At 41.3% G+C, this 18406-nt stretch overlaps 1 protein-coding gene across 1 annotated transcript in view; it reads left to right on the top strand.

Moving 5' to 3' along the window:
- The window catches only part of LOC115416458 (beta-1,3-N-acetylglucosaminyltransferase radical fringe-like), a 36100-nt gene that overhangs the window by 7560 nt on the left and 10134 nt on the right, over positions 1-18406 (top strand). The window contains 2 exon segments of the mRNA XM_030130232.1: positions 1887-2469; positions 14901-14949. Coding sequence (XP_029986092.1) covers positions 1984-2469; positions 14901-14949 — 535 coding nt within the window. The 5' untranslated portion in view covers positions 1887-1983.

The following is an 18406-nucleotide window of genomic DNA, read 5'->3' as shown; positions in this document are numbered from 1 at the left end:
GTGGACTAGACCAACCTCCACAGAAAACGCTCTGATCCAATACCGACCCCACATTTGTGTGGGTATTTAGGTGTGGGTGCACCGCTTCCACAAACAGACGGTTGGTCTGTGTTTGGCTCCACCCACAAACAGACAGTTGGTCTGTGTTTGGCTCCACCCACAAACAGACGGTCGGTCTGTGTTTGGCTCCACCCACAAACAGACGGTTGGTCTGTGTTTGGCTCCACCCACAACAGACGGTCGGTCTGTGTTTGGCTCCAACCGCAAACAGACGGTCGGTCTGTGTTTGGCTCCACCCACAAACAGATGGTCGGTCTGTGTTTGGCTCCACCATGTCCATAAAACCATTCTAACTCATCAACACCATGATCCGGTTCTATGACTGGCTATCCCAGCTGCAACGTTGCAGCGCAGTCAAACAGACAGCCTTCGGACAGGACGTGGAAAAGGGCAATTAACCAACAATTAATAATTTAATTGAACAAATTCTTATAGACAATTAATTGAGAGTTTCTTAACTGTTTACATCCCTAATCCATTTCTATAAGAAGGTTTATACAGTATATCCACACACATAATACTTAAAACATGATATTGCTGGAGTATCTTCATATTTGAAATAATATTTACTTGTATTCAAGAATGAAACTATTAGATTTTGGCAGCCACCGGTTAAGGTTACTGTGGCCTCACATAACCTGTTTTTGATGATAAACTCTAGCAACTAAAAGAACTGCATGAAGAAATAATGTCGGACGGTGAAGGATGGTGATCACATTGGAATAGATACGTGGTTCCTCTGGGTTGGTGCTTAGCAACATCCTACAGTCATGACAGAGTCTATCTGTGATTTTCTACATAGCCTACATGCCTCAAATATATTTCAGATGGAACAACTCAGTATTGCCAAATCTTAAGTGGTAGACACATTTGTACCATTGCACAGTGTTGTACTCCCACTGGGACACGTCCATCAAATTCATTATTACTCCAGGGTTTGGGGTTAGCTTTTACTGTAGTTTGTACAATCTCACCTTATAAATACGTAAGCTGAAGTTGAGAGCAGCTCCTCTGAGTGGCCTCTGCTGGGTTTGTTTACTGCTGAAGTCTAAGTGCTGTTGTGTGCTGTGTGTCTGTGAAGCTTGTCCTTCCACTGTTACCAGTCACAAGTGTCTGCTCCTGGAGGATTCCCTTGGGTTCTCTAGATTGGCTTGAGAGTCTGGTTTATTCCAGTTCTATTTTGCTACGTTTCCACTACGTGGTCTCAGCTCGGCTTGACTCGACTCGGCCTTTTTGCGTTTCCATTACAAAAAAGGACCTGGAATCTGGTACTCAGTACTAGTTTTTTGGTCTCACCTCCGCCGAGGATCAAAGACTGGGAACCAGATACTAAAACATGACGTGTAAACACTGCAGACCACTGATCGGTCAGAGAGTTGTCTCTGTGACCCAGCGTTTACAAAAAAACAGATGCAGAAGTTTACAGTAAATATAGCGGTAGGTTAATCCACATGCTGACAATCTGTAAAACTACACCATTCAGTCAGGAGATTCAGTCTTTGGTGGCCGACGCAAAAATTCAGCATGAGTTTGACGAGACAACATGCAACGAGCGAGTTTATCAGCAACTCTGAGCACATGACACGGAAGTAACACACTGCATCAATGATGTTCAGGTACTGTAAAGTTGGTAGTACCCTGTAATGAAAACAATCTCCGGGAATAGGACCTGGTATCAGAGTCGAGTCGAGCCGGTTCCATGTAGTGGAAACACAGCATATGTGAAGTGTCATGAGATAACTTGTTATGATTTGGTGCTATGTAAATAAAACTTGATTGATTGATTGATTGTTGAATGGTGCAGTGAACTCAGTCTGTCTGTGCAGGCGTCTGATGATGGGGTGATGGAGTGAGGATGGGACCCGGTGCTGAGGGGGACCCCGGCCCTGGAGGCTGATCAACCCGGTCCCTTCGTTCTTCAGGATGCACATAACCTCAGTGGGCGTCAGTAAGTGGTGCTTCCTGTTTTCCCTGGCGTTCTGCGGCCTCCTTCTCCTGCTTATTCCTGCCCTGCAGCCCACCCCCCGGCAGCTGGACCTGCCTCAGCCCAGAGCCCAGCTCAGACCTGCACCGGCTGCAAAGGCCTCGACCCACGGCCTACAGCATGCAGAGGCTCTGGGAGGGTCTGTTCAGGGTGGAGACCCAGGCCTCAAGCGGGGCTCCACCTGGCAGGGGATGCCAACCGAGACTCAAGTTGCCAGGGATGGTAACATCAGCCCCGAGAGGGACACAGACTCCCAGAGAAACCCAGAAATGGGAGGTGGAAAGGGTTTGGGGGATTTAGGTGTGAGGTCATATGGCCAGCTGGAGTCCAAGGACATTTTTATTGCAGTGAAAACCACCAGGAAATACCACAAGTCCAGACTGGAGCTTCTGATCCAGACCTGGGTTTCCCAAGCCAAACAACAGGTGAGAAAAGCTCATCAATTGGTGGAGATGAAGCCACAGTTACTTTAACTCATTAAGGTGAAATCAAAAGTAGTTCCAAGAAGTGTAGCAGGTCTGGTTCTGATTCTGAGTCTACAGAGAATAACTACCAAAGAGCAATGAGGCACTTCTCTTTAATTTACCACCAGTCTTATGTATTTAGAAACATATTTCTGAATATAGTTGAAAAGGTTTTGTTATGCATTAAAGTTGGGTAGATGTCACATGTCACCCTTAGCTCCTGCTGTTTGTCCATCCTGTGCGCCTGTGTTCAATGTAAGCCATGGATGAATGTGTGACGTACTTGATCATATTTTATTCATTAGAGCTGGATGATTTGACCCGAATTGCTAAGTTGATAAAATACTTCATATCAGTTGATGTGATAAATGTCATATCAGACACTTGCCTGTCTTTATTCTAAGCTGCAACAAGATGCAAGTGGAAGTCAGGTGCAGTTACTAATGATCCATGAAGACAGTTTGGGAGCATGTTTTAATGCCGGGGTGAATGATGGGCACTGAACTGGTCAGAGATGGGATGACAGATGTGCATGTGACGTCTGAACAGAGCTGACGCCCTCTAGCTGCTCTGGTTTTGGGATGTTGTCTTAAAAGTGCCAGAGATTCCTCACTGAGATAGTTTGTTGACATTAGTGGAACCACAGGACATTTATAAGAAAATAAATGTAGACTTGGCCCGTCATTTATCCAGGACCGCCCTGCACTGGGCCTCTGAAGAGGAAGTTCCACAGAAACCCAATACCAAGAGACACATTCAGCAAACATTTTACTGTCCTAAAGTAAAGAATCTGGGACCCCCCCCACCCCACCACATCATACAGCACTACATCCATACACACCCAGACTAACCCAGCACACCCTGACAAAACACATTTATGCCTTGTTTGGTGGAGACATATTTTGGACTAGTTTTCCTGAAGGTTTATCTCAAGCAAGCTTGTTTTTGTCTGTAGGTGCAGTAGAATAGTGCATGTTAATCCTGGTGCCTATTGAAATACAAATATATTTCCATGATGTACTTAACACACTCCAAGGTTAACCCAGGGTTAGACTGGAACAGCTGAAAGTTCAGCCAACTGTTCTAGCTGTTTACCAACTACAGTGTACAGTTGTATGGTTAGAAGTGTAGAAGAGGCTCCAGGAGGGGTTGTAGACTGTTGTGAAAGTAACACAACAAAAGCAGCATAAAAAACACAAGTAGTATTATTATTAGTAGTAGTATTAGTCACCATATCACCCTGACTGAACACAATTAGTTTTCATTCACTAGGCAAGGGGTCTCCAGCCCATGACTCCAGGGCCAGATGTAGCCCTTTAACTTCTTTATGGCTCCCTGTTGCTTTGTCAAAAAACATAAGGAACTTTTTTAAATGAACTGAATGAATCATTAATGTTTGACATTGTGTGGGAATAAATCCATTGTAACACTGTCCATCTGTTAAATGTGCAGGTTATATGCAGAATCAAATAATTTTTGGCAGTATATCAACCAAAATGCATGTCACACTACATATATATTTAAGAATATATTTATTAAAGTTTCATTTTTAAAAACAACACAAAACAAAATAAAACAGCTCAACACCACAGTCAAAACTGAAATAGAGTTTCACAGTCAGGACAGAGACAGATTGTCATCACATTCATATCTATACAATACAACAAAAAGTTCATTCAAGAGCAGATGAAAGCTCAAGAAAGAATTGAGGACACATTTCCCTCAGTATAGTCCAGGAAGGGTTTCCAAATGTGACTGAATATGTCGATCCTAGAGTGTGCTAAACATGTCAAAAGTCCAGTGCTCCAATGTGCTCCAGGATCAGCTTCCTCCATCCAGAAACAGAAGGGGGTTTATCACAAGTCCAGTGTAGTAGTATATTCTTTCAGGCACAGAGTGTTAAAATATTATATAGTTTCTTATTATGTTTGTTACTGATACACCTATTTGGTAAGTCAAAGAGAAGAAATAGGGGATCAAAATCAATGTGGGTTTTGAGAATTTTTCAAATTTCCAGTAGGACAGACTACCAGTATCCCTGAATGTTGGGGCATGACCAGAGACAATGTGTGAGGCTGCCTTCATATATTCTACATTTAGAATACTGTGGAGGAGAGTCTACTTTAAATTTAGATATGGTTTGGCGCCAAGTGGGCTCTATGTGGCAGTTTAAGTTGGAAAGCCCAAGAACGATTGCAGATAGTAATTTTTTTGCCTGCATTCCAAATTTCCCTCCACATGTCTTCTGTGATATCAATATCCAGCACTACATATTTTTGTTTTTGCTACATTCAATACAAGATATTCATCAGAATTAAGCCTATATACATGAAGGTACAGCTTTTTCTAAATTACACAGTGTAGGCTATTGTTTGTTTAGGAAATGGCACACCCCAATAAATTGTCTTTATTGTAATTTCGTAAATGCACCAAACAACTACATAATTGTAATTAATAAAGTTAATCAAACTAATCACAGCAGAGCAGTGATTTCTTCTTTTTCAAGTCAAAAATGGATCTTTAGTGGAGCCAAGGGGTGGTGTTCTGGTCCTGATATAACTGACCGTTGACAAATAGTTTATCCACAGCGATAACCGCTCTGCAGTCTTCTGTCATGAATTTGCAGCGGATTGGAAACAAAACCTGGCGCCAGAACACCAGCCCTTGGCTCTACTAATAAGGAGAAGTACAAGTTTACCCACATATACACACGGACTTAAGGGCAATAAGGTACTGAACTAACATTAATGTCAGTGTAAATCAGTGACATGTCACTAATGCGCTGCCTGTCTCCACGTCACACACGCACAACGGCGATGTGTTTTTTTCTCTTTTTATTTTATATCTCTCACCTCCCCTTTCCTTTCACTTTTTCTTTCCCTCACATTTTCATGTGTAAGGACAACTTCACGTTATATGCATGTTTTAACCAGAACAGAGGTAGATGGATGTTAGAAAATACATGGATGCACAATTTCATGTCTCCACAGCCCACACAACACACACACGTATCGCATGTGGGATTTCAACACATCTGCATGCATCAAATATAACTAACGCCAATCGGATCATGGGTACACTGAAGTTTGTCTCCTGGAATGTGCATGGAGCTGGTACCAGGGTGAAGAGAACCAAGATTTTCAATCAACTGCAGGATTTAAAGGCAGATATTGTCTTACTACAGGAAACTCACTTATCACAGACATCTATAGACACACTTCATACAGCACAGTTTCCACATGTATACTCAGCATGTTTCAATTCGAGGCAGAGAGGCGTGGCAACCCTCATCAACAGGAGATTAAAGTTTGACATTGACAGCATAATCACAGATCCAGAGGGCAGATTTATTATAGTTAAATTATCAGTTCAAAATGTTAAGTTATGTATTACAAACTTATATGGACCAAATGTTGACGACCCCTCCTTTTTTCACATCACTCTATGATCACTCAGATTGCACATTCATTATTGGAGGGGACTTCAACACAGTTCTGGACCCAGGAGTTGACAGGCTAAGTCCCACTGGAAATATCAGACATGACCAATCCTCAGAAGTTGTTAAACAATACATGACGGATGTTGGTCTTTGCGATGCTTGGCGCTCTCACCATCCCCTTGTCAGGGAATACACCTTCTCCTCAGTCCACCACTCTTATTCTAGATTAGATTACTTCCTTACTAGCAGCTCGCTGATGAGTGATATATCTGAAACCAAAATTCATCCTGTCACCGTCAGCGACCATGCACCAGTGTCACTCACTCTGGTTCATAAGAACATCAAGTCACCAACTCGTAACTGGAGATTTAATACATCATTACTTAAAGATCCTGAGTTTATCAGCTACTTTAAAAGAGAATGGTCTGAATACATAGAAAACAACGAGTTACCAAGAACATCAGCGTGTGACCTCTTGGAGGCGGGAAAGGCAGTAATGTGTGGGAAAATAATCTCCTTCTCCTCTCATAAGAAAAAGAAAGAGACCTCAAAAATATTGGAGCTAGAAGGTCAAATTAAATCATTAGAGGAGGCCTACTCTGCCACGCCAGATGAGCACACGCTAAACAGTATAAGGAAAGCTAAACTGGAACTGAATGAAATAATAAATAAGAAAACGCAATTCTTGGTGCAAAGGCTTCACTTGGAGAACTTTGAACATAGCAACAAATCTGGGGAAATTTTTGGCGAATCAACTAAAAACAAATAAAGAGAAAACAACTGGTTACTCCGTTAAAGATCCAGCTGGAAACATTAGCCATGACCCTGACAAAATAAATAACACTTTCAGGGATTTCTATAAAGCATTATACACATCACAAATAGACCCATCAGATGATAATATTGATCAGTTTTTCAGCAACATCAATCTGCCAACATTACAACAGGATCAGAGAACATCTGTGGACTCACCTCTGTCTGTTGGTGAACTCCAAGAAGCTCTTCAACATATGCCCAATAATAAAGCCCCAGGTCCAGATGGTTTTCCAGCAGAATTCTACAAAGAATTCTGGACTATTCTGGCACCTACTTTCTACAAAATGATATTAGAAATAAAGGAGGAAAACGACATACCCACAAATATGAACATAGCTAACATTACTGTATTATTAAAACCAGGAAAAGAGCCCACATTCCCATCCAGTTACCGCCCAATCTCACTAATCAGTGTAGATCTAAAAATAATCCGTAAAGCTCTGGCCAGAAAAATAGAGAAAACAAGTCTTTTAATAATCCATCCAGATCAAACAGGTTTTATTAAAGGAAGGCACTCTTCAACTAACGCGTGCAGATTAATTAACCTCATAGATTATTCTAACATACATAATCTGAAACCATATTTTTTTCTCTCGATGCAGAAAAAGCATTCGACCGGGTAAACTGGAAATTTCTAATTACAACATTAAAAAAGTTTGGATTTGGACCATCTTTCATTGACTGGATTAGTATATTGTATAAGAACCCTCAAGCATGCGTGAGGACCAATGATCAAACTTCTCCAAGCTTCAGTCTGCACAGAGGCACCAGACAGGGCTGCCCACTCTCCCCCTCACTTTTTGCCATCTTTATTACCTCCGCCAAGGAGGTTATGTTTTTGCCAGGGTTTGTTTGTTTGTTTGTCTGTCTGTTTGTTTGTCTGTCCGTTAGTGTGCAACATAACTCAAAAAGTTATGGACAGATTTGGATGAAATTTTCAGGGTTTGTTGGAAATGGGATAGGAAGAAATGATTAAATTTTGGTGGTGATCGGGGGTGGGGGGGCCCACGGGGGGGCCACTGATTGTTAGTGTGCAACATAACTCAAAAAGTTATGGACAGATTTGGATGAAATTTTCAGGGTTTGTTGGAAATGGGATAAGGAAGAAATGATTAAATTTTGGTGGTGATCGGGGGTGGGGGGGGCCCACAGGGGGGGCCACTGATTGTTAGTGTGCAACATAACTCAAAAAGTTATGGACAGATTTGGATGAAATTTCAGGGTTTGTTGGAAATGGGATAAGGAAGAAATGATTAAATTTTGGTGGTATTCGGGGGCGGGGGGGGCCCACGGGGGGGCCCACTGATCAGCCTTGGCGGAGGTCTGCGCTCTCCGAGTGCTTCTAGTTGAATCTTTAGCAGCTGCCATTAGACAACAGGATGAAATAAAAGGAATCCGTACCAGAAATATAGATCACAAAATAAGTCTTTATGCTGATGATGTAGTACTTTTTCTCCAGAACTCACAAGCATCTCTGTACCAGACGATCACACTTATAAACTAGAAGCACTCGGAGAGCGCAGACCTCCGCCAAGGCTGATCAGTGGCCCCCCCCCGTGGGCCCCCCCACCCCCGATCACCACCAAAATGTAATAATTTCTTCCTTATCCCATTTCCAACAAACCCTGAAAATTTCATCCAAATCTGTCCATAACTTTTTGAGTTATGTTGCACACTAACGATCAGTGCCCCCCCCCCCCCCCCCGTGGGCCCCCCCACCCCCGATCACCACCAAAATTTAATCATTTCTTCCTTATCCCATTTCCAACAACCCTGAAAATTTCATCCAAATCTGTCCATAACTTTTTGAGTTATGTTGCACACTAATGGACAGACAAACAAACAGACAGACAGACAGACAAACAGACAAACAAACCCTGGCAAAAACATAACCTCCTTGGCGGAGGTAATCACTATTCATCAATATCGGATTACTCCATTAACTGGACTAAGACCACAGCTCTGCCTATTAACTGTCACTTTCAAGGTGTGCCCAATATTACAGTACATTCAGGAAATATTAGATATCTAGGTATAAATATTTCACCCAGGTTGTCAGAACTAATAAAACTGAACTATGTTCAACTCTTGAAAACAACAGAGGATGATCTTCTGCGGTGGAGGCGATTACCCATTTCACTCATGGGGAGAGTTGCCACCGTCAAAATGATGATTTTACCTAAAATTAACTATTTATTTTCCATGATACCCATCAAAACCATCCTCTAGTTGGTTCAAGTCACTGGACTCACACATATCTAAATTCCCTGGGGAAAACAAACCATCATGTATAAGTCTAAATACATTACAGCAGACCAAAGACAGGGGCGGTTTAGACCTTCCCAACTTTGGCCAATATTTCCTAGCCAATAAGCTACAGTATATCTGCAAATGGCTCAAACCTAGTTATCTAGATGAGCCATGGCTAGATATAGAGCAAGCAATGTGTGATGATCTAGCAATCTCGGACTTACCATTCATTAGTTCAACCGTTAAGCATCATAAATGTTACAGAAGTGTGAACATCAGCTCCACTCTGACAGCCTGGTGGAATTTCTGAAAATAAACAAATGTTCACTCATTCCATGTAAGCGGACACCCATCTGGAACAACCCTGACATCTTGCAAAATAAAAAAATTATAAACTTTACTCAGTGGAAAGACAAAGGAATAACACATTTAGAAAATATCATAGTGGACGGAAACTTTGTACCATTTGATATGCTCACTTCACAACATGGGATTAGCAGCACCAAATTTTTTTGAAAATCACCAAATCAGATCTATTATAGGTAAGAAATATACCCCTAACCAGTTAAACCTGCAACTACCAATCAAGGTGGAAGAATTTTTGAACCTCAGCACCCCAAAGCTACTATCCAAAATCTATCGGCTTAATGCTAAAACAGATGACTTCATCTACTTACCGACTTCAAAATGGGAGACAGATTTAGCCAGTGATTTTGATCAAAAGTCATGGTCACAAATATGTTCAAATACTTTTAAAATGATTAAAAACCCGAATTTACAACTAATTCAGTTCAAAATTCCTCACAGAATTCATTCTACAGGACAAAGGATGTTCAAGATGGGTCTCACACAGTCAAACATCTGCTCACAGTGCACAGATAACTGTTAACTACATACACGCCTTGTGGCAATGTGCACCCGTCCAGAGGTTTTGGCTTCAGGTCTGTGAGGACCTGTCAACATGGGTCAGATGCAGTATTCCAGCCCACCCCACACTGTGTTTACTAGGTGACCTGGGCCACACCAACATGGATACTAACACCTCACACATGGTCCTCACTGCTTTATGTATCGCAAAGAAAACTATTCTTGTGAACTGGAAAACAAAAGCCAATCTGAGCATGAACCAGTTTAGGAACCTTCTATTAGATCACATCAGTAATGAGACAATATCTGCCTCTGAACCAATCAACTGGACCAGTCTGATCCAGTCTGGACCAGTCTCATTCTGTCTGGACCAGTCTCATTCTCTCTGGACCCCTGTGATTAGCTCTATCACATCACTCTGAGTCGGTGGTTCTTAACCTTGTTGGAGGTACTGAACCCCACCAGTTTCATATGCGCATTCACACATTTTAACACACACCCATCACCTAATTTCCATCAGGCTACAATAATAATGAATATTTACTGCAAATCAGTGTGACTTCTGCTGTTGTCGAGTGTGTGTCTTGACCTCCGCTGAACCCCTGAGACTGACTCATCACCGAACCCCTGAGCAGCCCACCCACCCGACCACCGTCCCAGGCCCAACCCGGAGCCCCCCGCCCAACCACCACAGGGCAACCCCGGCATCGGGTCCACCCCCACCCCAACTGGGACAAACACTAAACCGCCCCAGAGCAGGGCAGTCCAGACCCCCACTCTGAGGGATCACTACTGACCCGTAGCCCCACGGCACCTCCCACCGGCCTCCTAACACTCAGAGCAGTGGTTCTTAACCTGGTTCGATCGAACCCTAGGGTTCGACTTGGTGGGGTGGGGGGATGGGCCTCCAGGCCCCCATTGCGCTTGGCTGTGGCATCGGGGTGCACACTGGCCTGCAGCGGGTGGGTGTCTGGGCTGGCCTGCCGCCCGGTGTGCTGGGTGGGACCCCTGCCCGTGGAAACGGGTGGGCTCCTGGGCTCATGGGGCTCAGGGACTGGCGCCTTGCCTGCCCCTGGGTGGCCGGCCCCCGGCGGGGGGGTGGCGGCTGGCGTCCCTGGCCTCCTGGGGCCTGTGCTCGGCTGCTGTGGGGCCTCTGGTGGGGGCCTCCCTCGACCATCTTTGGGGCGGGCACACTGTTGCCTCTCGGGGGGGGAGTGCTGGATCCCCCCTTTCTGTGGTGTCTGCTGGATGGCCGGGCCTTGGGGCCCTCTGGGTCGGTCCCTGATCCTTGGAGGGGGGGGGCGGTTGCGGTTGCATGTGTGTGTTCTTCACCTCAGTCTGTTTGCCTGGTTCACTCTGTCACAGCAGATGAATGAGAACAACTGATGTGGTGTGGATTTGTTTCTGGGATTATTTGTTATAGGTATTATTTGTGCGAACGTGGTATACGACATTTTGTCCATGCTTTCTTATATTCTTCATTTCATAGGTCTTATGTATCCCATTGTTGTGTTGTTTTTTTTGTTTTTTTTTTTGTAGTTTGTTTGTTTTGTTTTTTTTTCTCTCTCTTCTGCCCAGTTTACTCAGTTCTGGTTGTAGTTATTGTCACCATTATAATTGTCTCCATGGTTGTTGCTGTTTGTATTGTTGATACTTTCTTGTGAGGGGTCTTCTCCACCTTCTTCTCTCTTGTTTTCTCCCTTTCTTCTACCCCCCCACCCCCACCCCCCCATGTCAGGTCCGGCATCGAAATGTGGTTCAACTAAACTCATAATAAACACAGTAGAATATCAAAGGGCGCTTCATATACTTTATGAAGTTACCCTTGGCAAAGCAAATTTGTTCAGCACCAAAAGGAACCAGACTACCATTCTGCTGTTAGGACGCAGGACAAGACAAGTAGAAAAAAAAAAAAAAAAAGTAGTGTGAGATACTCCCTGGTAAAATGTCCAATAAAGAGGATACACAAGCAAAGGTGTCAGAAAAATGGACAATGATGACTGGGAGTACAGCTGGTGTGGGCTGTGCCTTATCGGTACAGACAGCTGCCTGTCAGCCAGCTGAGCCCAGAAAAAAAAAAAAAAAAAAAAAGGATCTTTAGATAATAAAGCTGGTCGACCCGTGCACTGGGGGGGGGCGTTAAAGTGGTCTCAAGTAGCACATATAAAGTTTACATATTGAACACAGGGTGTTGTGTGAGCGGCTCCATGTGGAGAGCTGTTAGAGCGATTAGTAGTCCCTGTGACAAACAAAGAGCCTCACTGTGGACACAAGACGTGGATGTTTAACTGCACCAGTACTTGACCACAGACGTCCCCCATCTGAGGACGTGGACAGATTCCAAGTCCCCATCAGCTGGGCTCCCACTGGTTCTGATCCATGTGTGCCCTGAACGGACCCTGTGTTAGTGTTAACCTCCATATTAGTCTTACAAGCCTGGAGTCAGTAAAAAGCACCCCCCCCCCCATTTAAAGGACGTGTAAAACTACAAACTGCTCCCACTGACGTATAAATGTGTCCTAATGTGTGATGAGTGGAGCCCTCACATGAACAGATGACAGTTATTTATGGGCGTCAGACTAGTTCACTTTGCTGCCGTATACACAGGCCTAGACCTCAGCTACAAATGTTGTGTTTGGAAAAACTGTAATGTATAGATATACAGGAATTCTGTCCGTCCATCCGTGCTTTTTGTCCACCTAATTTCTCTGACACTATTCTTTTCAAATTTCACATGTTCTTTCATGTGCCTTTGTCCTCTCAATTTTGGCACTTTTGTACAAATTTTGGGAAAGTGTTTGAAAAGACTGAAAGTTAAAACTCAAATGCATCCCTGGGTAGGCAGGGTGTCAGTGAGTGGGAGGGGCAAAGTGCTGTGCGACCGACCAGGGGCATTAGTAAGTTCCACCTACTTTTTCACTTGTTTCTGCTTCTATGTTTTATCTCCTGTTGAATAAGAGCCACCTGATGTAAAGCGGCAGCAATGAACTCCGCATTTCAGTTGTGACGACGATGATGATAAACTTAATTTCAAACATAATTAGGAATAAAATCTGTAACTAAAATACAGTGCATGTTCATTTGGAGTTCAACAGAATGGATTTGAAATGCTAGTTTGGTGGTCATGGAATCTTTTTCATGTCCCAGTGACACTCAAAAATATTTAGCACTGTATCTTTGAGTTGAATTTCAGTTTTTGCTTTGTGCAAATCTTAAAAAACTCTTTTGCACTGAAGAACTTTCTTGCACAAGAAAATGCAGCCTATATGTTAAGTCCAGTATATTCATTATGAATGTTTGTCCAATCATTGTCAAACAGTGGCACCCTATATGACGGAAATTTATTTTATTTATTTATTTCAAACATGCAAAGAAACAAAATAAAACCAAACAAAGCAAATTTAGACAAAAACAAAATAACATTTAAATGAACAGAATCTATCTTTAGGCACATACAAGTCTGAAGTTTTCATGGTCGAAAAGGAGTAGGAAGAAGTCTAAACTTATTTAATATAAACTTAATTTAGCCCTCAGTGCTTTTACACCTTTACCACTAACTTAATACAAGAATCAAACAATACAATTTTCCTAATTTTAGCATCGAACCACAAGAAATACATAATGCAGTAACTGAATTATACACAACAGATATGTTCATGGCAGTACACTCATACAAATAATAATACTTTTTAGCAAATAATTTCCATTGCCCCCCTTGCAGGTGTTTCTTTGTGTTATGGTTGTTTATTGATGCTGCATATTCAGGTATCTGGAATATAAATGGCGTCTGATATCAGTCTTTTAAAAGGTTTTTAATCTTGATGAATCTTTCCTGATTAAATAACCTCTGCAGAAGTAGGTCTGGTTGATCTAATCAAAGGATGATCTGTTGAGATTTGATCACCTCTTATAAAATGTAGGAGAGTTGCAACCAAACTATAATAAGTTTTCCTCTGGTTTTCTCTGGTTTCTTTAGTTTTAGTCTGTGTGTGAGGTGTTTTGTTGTTTTTAATCTAAACCCAATTTTGAACTGATACTGTTATATGTCACCAACATCTACATGAAATAACCACTAGTCCATATTTGTTCCTCCGTTAAACTCTGTTTATCTGTACAGTCCCTGTAAAAAGTAGATCATAGTGTGGATCAGTCTGGAATCAGGACATCACCCACACATGTAGGGGTACAGCTGAGTAAGGGTTAGGGTTTTGAATAGGGCTGTGCATTGGCAAGAATCTGCCCATACGATACAAATCACAATACTAGGATCATGATACGATATATCACGATATATCATGATACTGTTAAAAAGGCATTTTTTATTTGTTTTCTTTTTTTAAATGATTATCTCCTTGAAGAATTGAATTACTCCATAAATCTGCACAAATACTAAACACATTTTTATTTGATCCCAACAGGATCTAATGTTATGTTACAGAATGTTCCTGTGTTCAAACTGAAGTTCTGTTTTACAGACATTAGTTTCAGATCCTGTTCAAATGTTCATATTCTATTGGTTCACAACTAACATCAGAACAGGATTGTAGTTCTATCCCAACAAAGGAACGAACATTACAGAATAAAAGAGTGTGAAATAAGAATAAATAAAATATACACAAAAAATGTAAAAAAAAACAAAAATGAACCTCCACAATATCTGCATTTGAATAAATACCCAAAAATATTGATACAGTACTTTTTAATATCGATACAATGTTGTGAAATGAAATATCACGACATATTGCAGAACCGATATTTTCTTACAGCCCTAGTTTTAAATCAGGAATAAATCATGTAATTGATGTGGAAAAAGTCCAGATTCCATTTTTGTTGTTGTCATTCTCCAGCCCTCTGTTTCACTGTTGGTTCCACTGATGTTTTCATCGCTCTGTCTTATCTGGTGTTGTTCCAGAGCTGCATGTTCCCATTAACACAGGGAGAACAGCGGTGCTCCTTCATCGTGGTCTTCACAGGAGATGGAGTTTATACCAGTGCCTAACCTTTGTGCTTTCTGTTTCAGACCTACATATTCACAGATGGGGAGGACAAGGAGCTGCAGCTGAGCGCAGGTACGATAGACGCCTCTGATCAGGACTGAAAAAGGCCTTCACAGCTGAGGTTCAGTGTTTTCATGTGCTGATCAGGGAGATGACAAAAAGGATGAGGCAACGATAATGATCGTGTTGTAACAGGGAAGAATGGAGCACTCCTAACAGATATGAAAGATGCGTGTACAGTACATATTAAAGTAGATGGAAATAAACAGGATTTTCACATTTTAGCTGCTCATGTCCTTAAACAGAATTCAAGTAGGGGACCAGGTGTCCCGCTTTGTGCGGGACTGCACAGCATTATGGGGGGGATTCACGAGAGGTACTCTGCGAACTATGTCAAACTTATTTCTCCATCGCTCATGGAGGCGAGTATGACTTGAAGCGACAGACTGTATGCCTGTGATGTTTGGTTAGATTTGATCCATATTCCCTTTAACTATTTTTATGTTTGGGAGTTTGAACTGAGAGGCAACAAAAAAACAAATATGCTTTTGTTTAGTATGAGGATTTTTAAAATTTTTTTTTTTTGACAAATTCCACAGGATATTTCCTTTATCTTACTCTATTTTTATTACTGTGTTAGAATGCTAAATGTTTGACTGTTCTGTGTTTGGATGCACAAAGGTTTTAGGTCCAGTAATTTTAAAGTTGTTTGGAAGTGGAAACAGCTGTTCTAATGTCAGTTCTGCCTTTTTGTTTTATTCCACATAGATTAGTTTACCTTTGAGGGTTGAGAACATGCACTTAAATTAAAAAAAAAAAAAAAAAAAAAAGAGATTTTCTAAAAAGTATTTAATTACAATATTTGAAACATGAGGTTTCTTTTTTGAGTTTTTACAAGTAGATTTTTTGTTTTGTTTTTACAAGTAAAAAAAGTTGTTGAAACCTGTGCAAAAAAGCTAAAAATTAACGCCCAGTGCGAAAATATGCATACTGTGTGCAACCAAATCAAATTGTTCTTCTTCATATTATAAGCTGGACAATAAGATGCACAGTGTTTAAAAAATCTAGACTTTATTCTAACATAACGGTTACGTGTCCCACATGTCCCACACAAACACACTCCTTGTCCCACATGTGGCTCGTAAACACCTGGTCAGAGCCTACCTACAAGCAACAATAAATGAGGGAATTTTGGCCCCAGTGTTTTTCTTCCATGTGTGCTTGGGGGAGTCTCTGCAGATCTGTTGACTACAGCAAACCAGAAGTGAAGCCTGTGTTGGAGGTGACACAGTTTCATGTTGTTGTGTCTGTGCCAACATAGTGGAAGGAAGGCCGTTTTCAAAGCCATAACCACAGTTTCACTTAGAGCCGCACATTTCATGGAGTCCAACTGACAGCATGTGCAATTTTGCACAAATGAAAGGATGTGACTTTAAAATCCAGTGTCTGGCAATAGTTGTGGATTTAGTTACAGTGAGCAGAGAGGTGTACTTTATATGTTTGAATTGAGAAGAAAATGTAGTTTTTGTAGCTGTACACCAACTGAGCTGAAACTGGAAACCATTGCATATGCGGTTTGAAAAGAAATGCACTGAAGTGGCACAATCTTTGACATGCCATCAGCACAGGAATAAGATTAAAGAATGGAATTGTCAAGTTTTGGAAGTGGGTAAAAAAAAAACACAAACTGCCTTGAATATTTTTTTCTGTCTGTGCTTCAGTGCCTGTTGTAGGACAGGTTTACAAATGCATGTTAGCCATGTTCTTATGTGCATGTTTAAGGTATCACCGTAGTTACTGAGACAAGTACCTGCCGCTAATGACTAATTTTCTAACAACTAATCTTTTGACAAATTTTTCAATTAGTCAACTAATCTAAATGACTGATTTGAAAATAATAATAATAATCAAGTGTTTGTTATTTGTTGTGTCCATTTTGTTTTGAATCCTAAGAGTGAGGGGTTGGGGTGGAGAATGAATGGGGCAAGGTTCTAATAGTTTGGATTTTTCATTCTACTTTAGTTCATTTAGTTTGGACTTTGTTTTCTCTAATTCAGTTCATTTTAATTAGTTGTTAGAGCAGGTTTGCTAGTTTTTATAGTTTTTGTTATTTTCTAAATGCTTAGTTTAGTATTAGTTGGTAGTTTAGTGGTCTCTTTCTCTTTTCTATGTGGTTGTATTCAAATAAATCCCAGACAGGACTGCTTTCTCCCAACTTTAGTCTCCATGTTTCCAGGTAGAGTGGGGACCAGAAGACGACTGGAAACCACAAGTGAACACAAGTGACGGACCAAAAAGTGTCGTATGGAGACAGAAGCTAAAATTGCTCAAGGGAATAAATTAATTTCATATCAGTCTGACACTGACAAAGACGAAAATGAAGGGAATTTTATCCATCATTTTTATCCGTTTTAGTTAGTTTTGTAAACGCACAATACAGTTTCAGTAAGTTATCTTTTTTTTTTTATTATAGTTTTTATTTATTTCAGTAACGAAAATGTTTTTTCAATTATAGTTTTCGTCATTTCGTTAGTTTTCGTTAACAATAATAACCTTGGAATGGGGGGGTGAAACTTAAGACGCTTAGACGGGGGTTTCTCTTTTTCTCTCTCTGAGGAATGGTCGTGCGGCTGCAGGTGCCAATGTCAGCATGGACTGCCTGGTGCCGCAGCATACTCGTGTCACTGCAGCATACCTACTGCGTTTGAGATGGGGGGAATATCAAAAATAAATAGGCGGTCAAATGACATGTCAACTAAAAAAATTACTGGCGACTAATTTTCATGGTTGATCACGTTGACTAATCACGGCTGCACTAATTGAGACTTAAAGGTGTCTTATGTAGGACTGTGGCCCAAACTGGCACTACAATCACATTAGGCCCAGGAACTTTATTACCAGGAACTTCTTGGGGTAAAAATGTTCCTGGTAACTGTTTCCACCGCACCCGAAAGTTCAGGGTAATTTATTCAAATCAGGCTGATGATGTATGAGGAGCAGTACCAGGACCTGTAGTCCAGTTCATGTCCATTCACAAACTCAGCTCTAGTTCAATAAAATGACACAGAACTGAAGTGGACGGGTTGGGTTTAACATTTTACTGGTTGTTGAATCACTTAATCCATCTGGAATACATTTGAAATGAAGTTAACCATCTTACAGATCCTCAATTTGTATTTAAAAATGGTAGAACATGTATTTTCCACTTCTCATTCCTTAAACTAAATCACATTTAACTCTCAGTGTGATGGATGGTTCTGTTTCATTTCTATTGTTTTACAGATTTAGTCCAGGTTCCCTAAAGTCAGATTTACTCAAATGCCTGCATTTAATTCAACTGCAGATTATTGATAAAAGTACTTATACTCATATTTGATCTTGTAAATGAACAGACAGTATTAGGTTAGATTTGTTTTTATTAAAAATTGAAACAAAACAAAGGTGCCTTGAGATTAAAAGGGAAATAAACACGTGTGAAAGGTTCAGGCTTTTGGACCAGGGTCTGGTCCAGCTGGTCCAGGACAGCGGT

Source organism: Sphaeramia orbicularis, unplaced genomic scaffold (assembly GCF_902148855.1).
Source record: "Sphaeramia orbicularis unplaced genomic scaffold, fSphaOr1.1, whole genome shotgun sequence".
In the NCBI taxonomy this organism is placed as follows: Eukaryota; Metazoa; Chordata; class Actinopteri; order Kurtiformes; family Apogonidae; genus Sphaeramia; species Sphaeramia orbicularis.
Note: the sequence above shows the minus strand (reverse complement) of the source record. Positions and strands in the feature narration are given on the sequence as shown.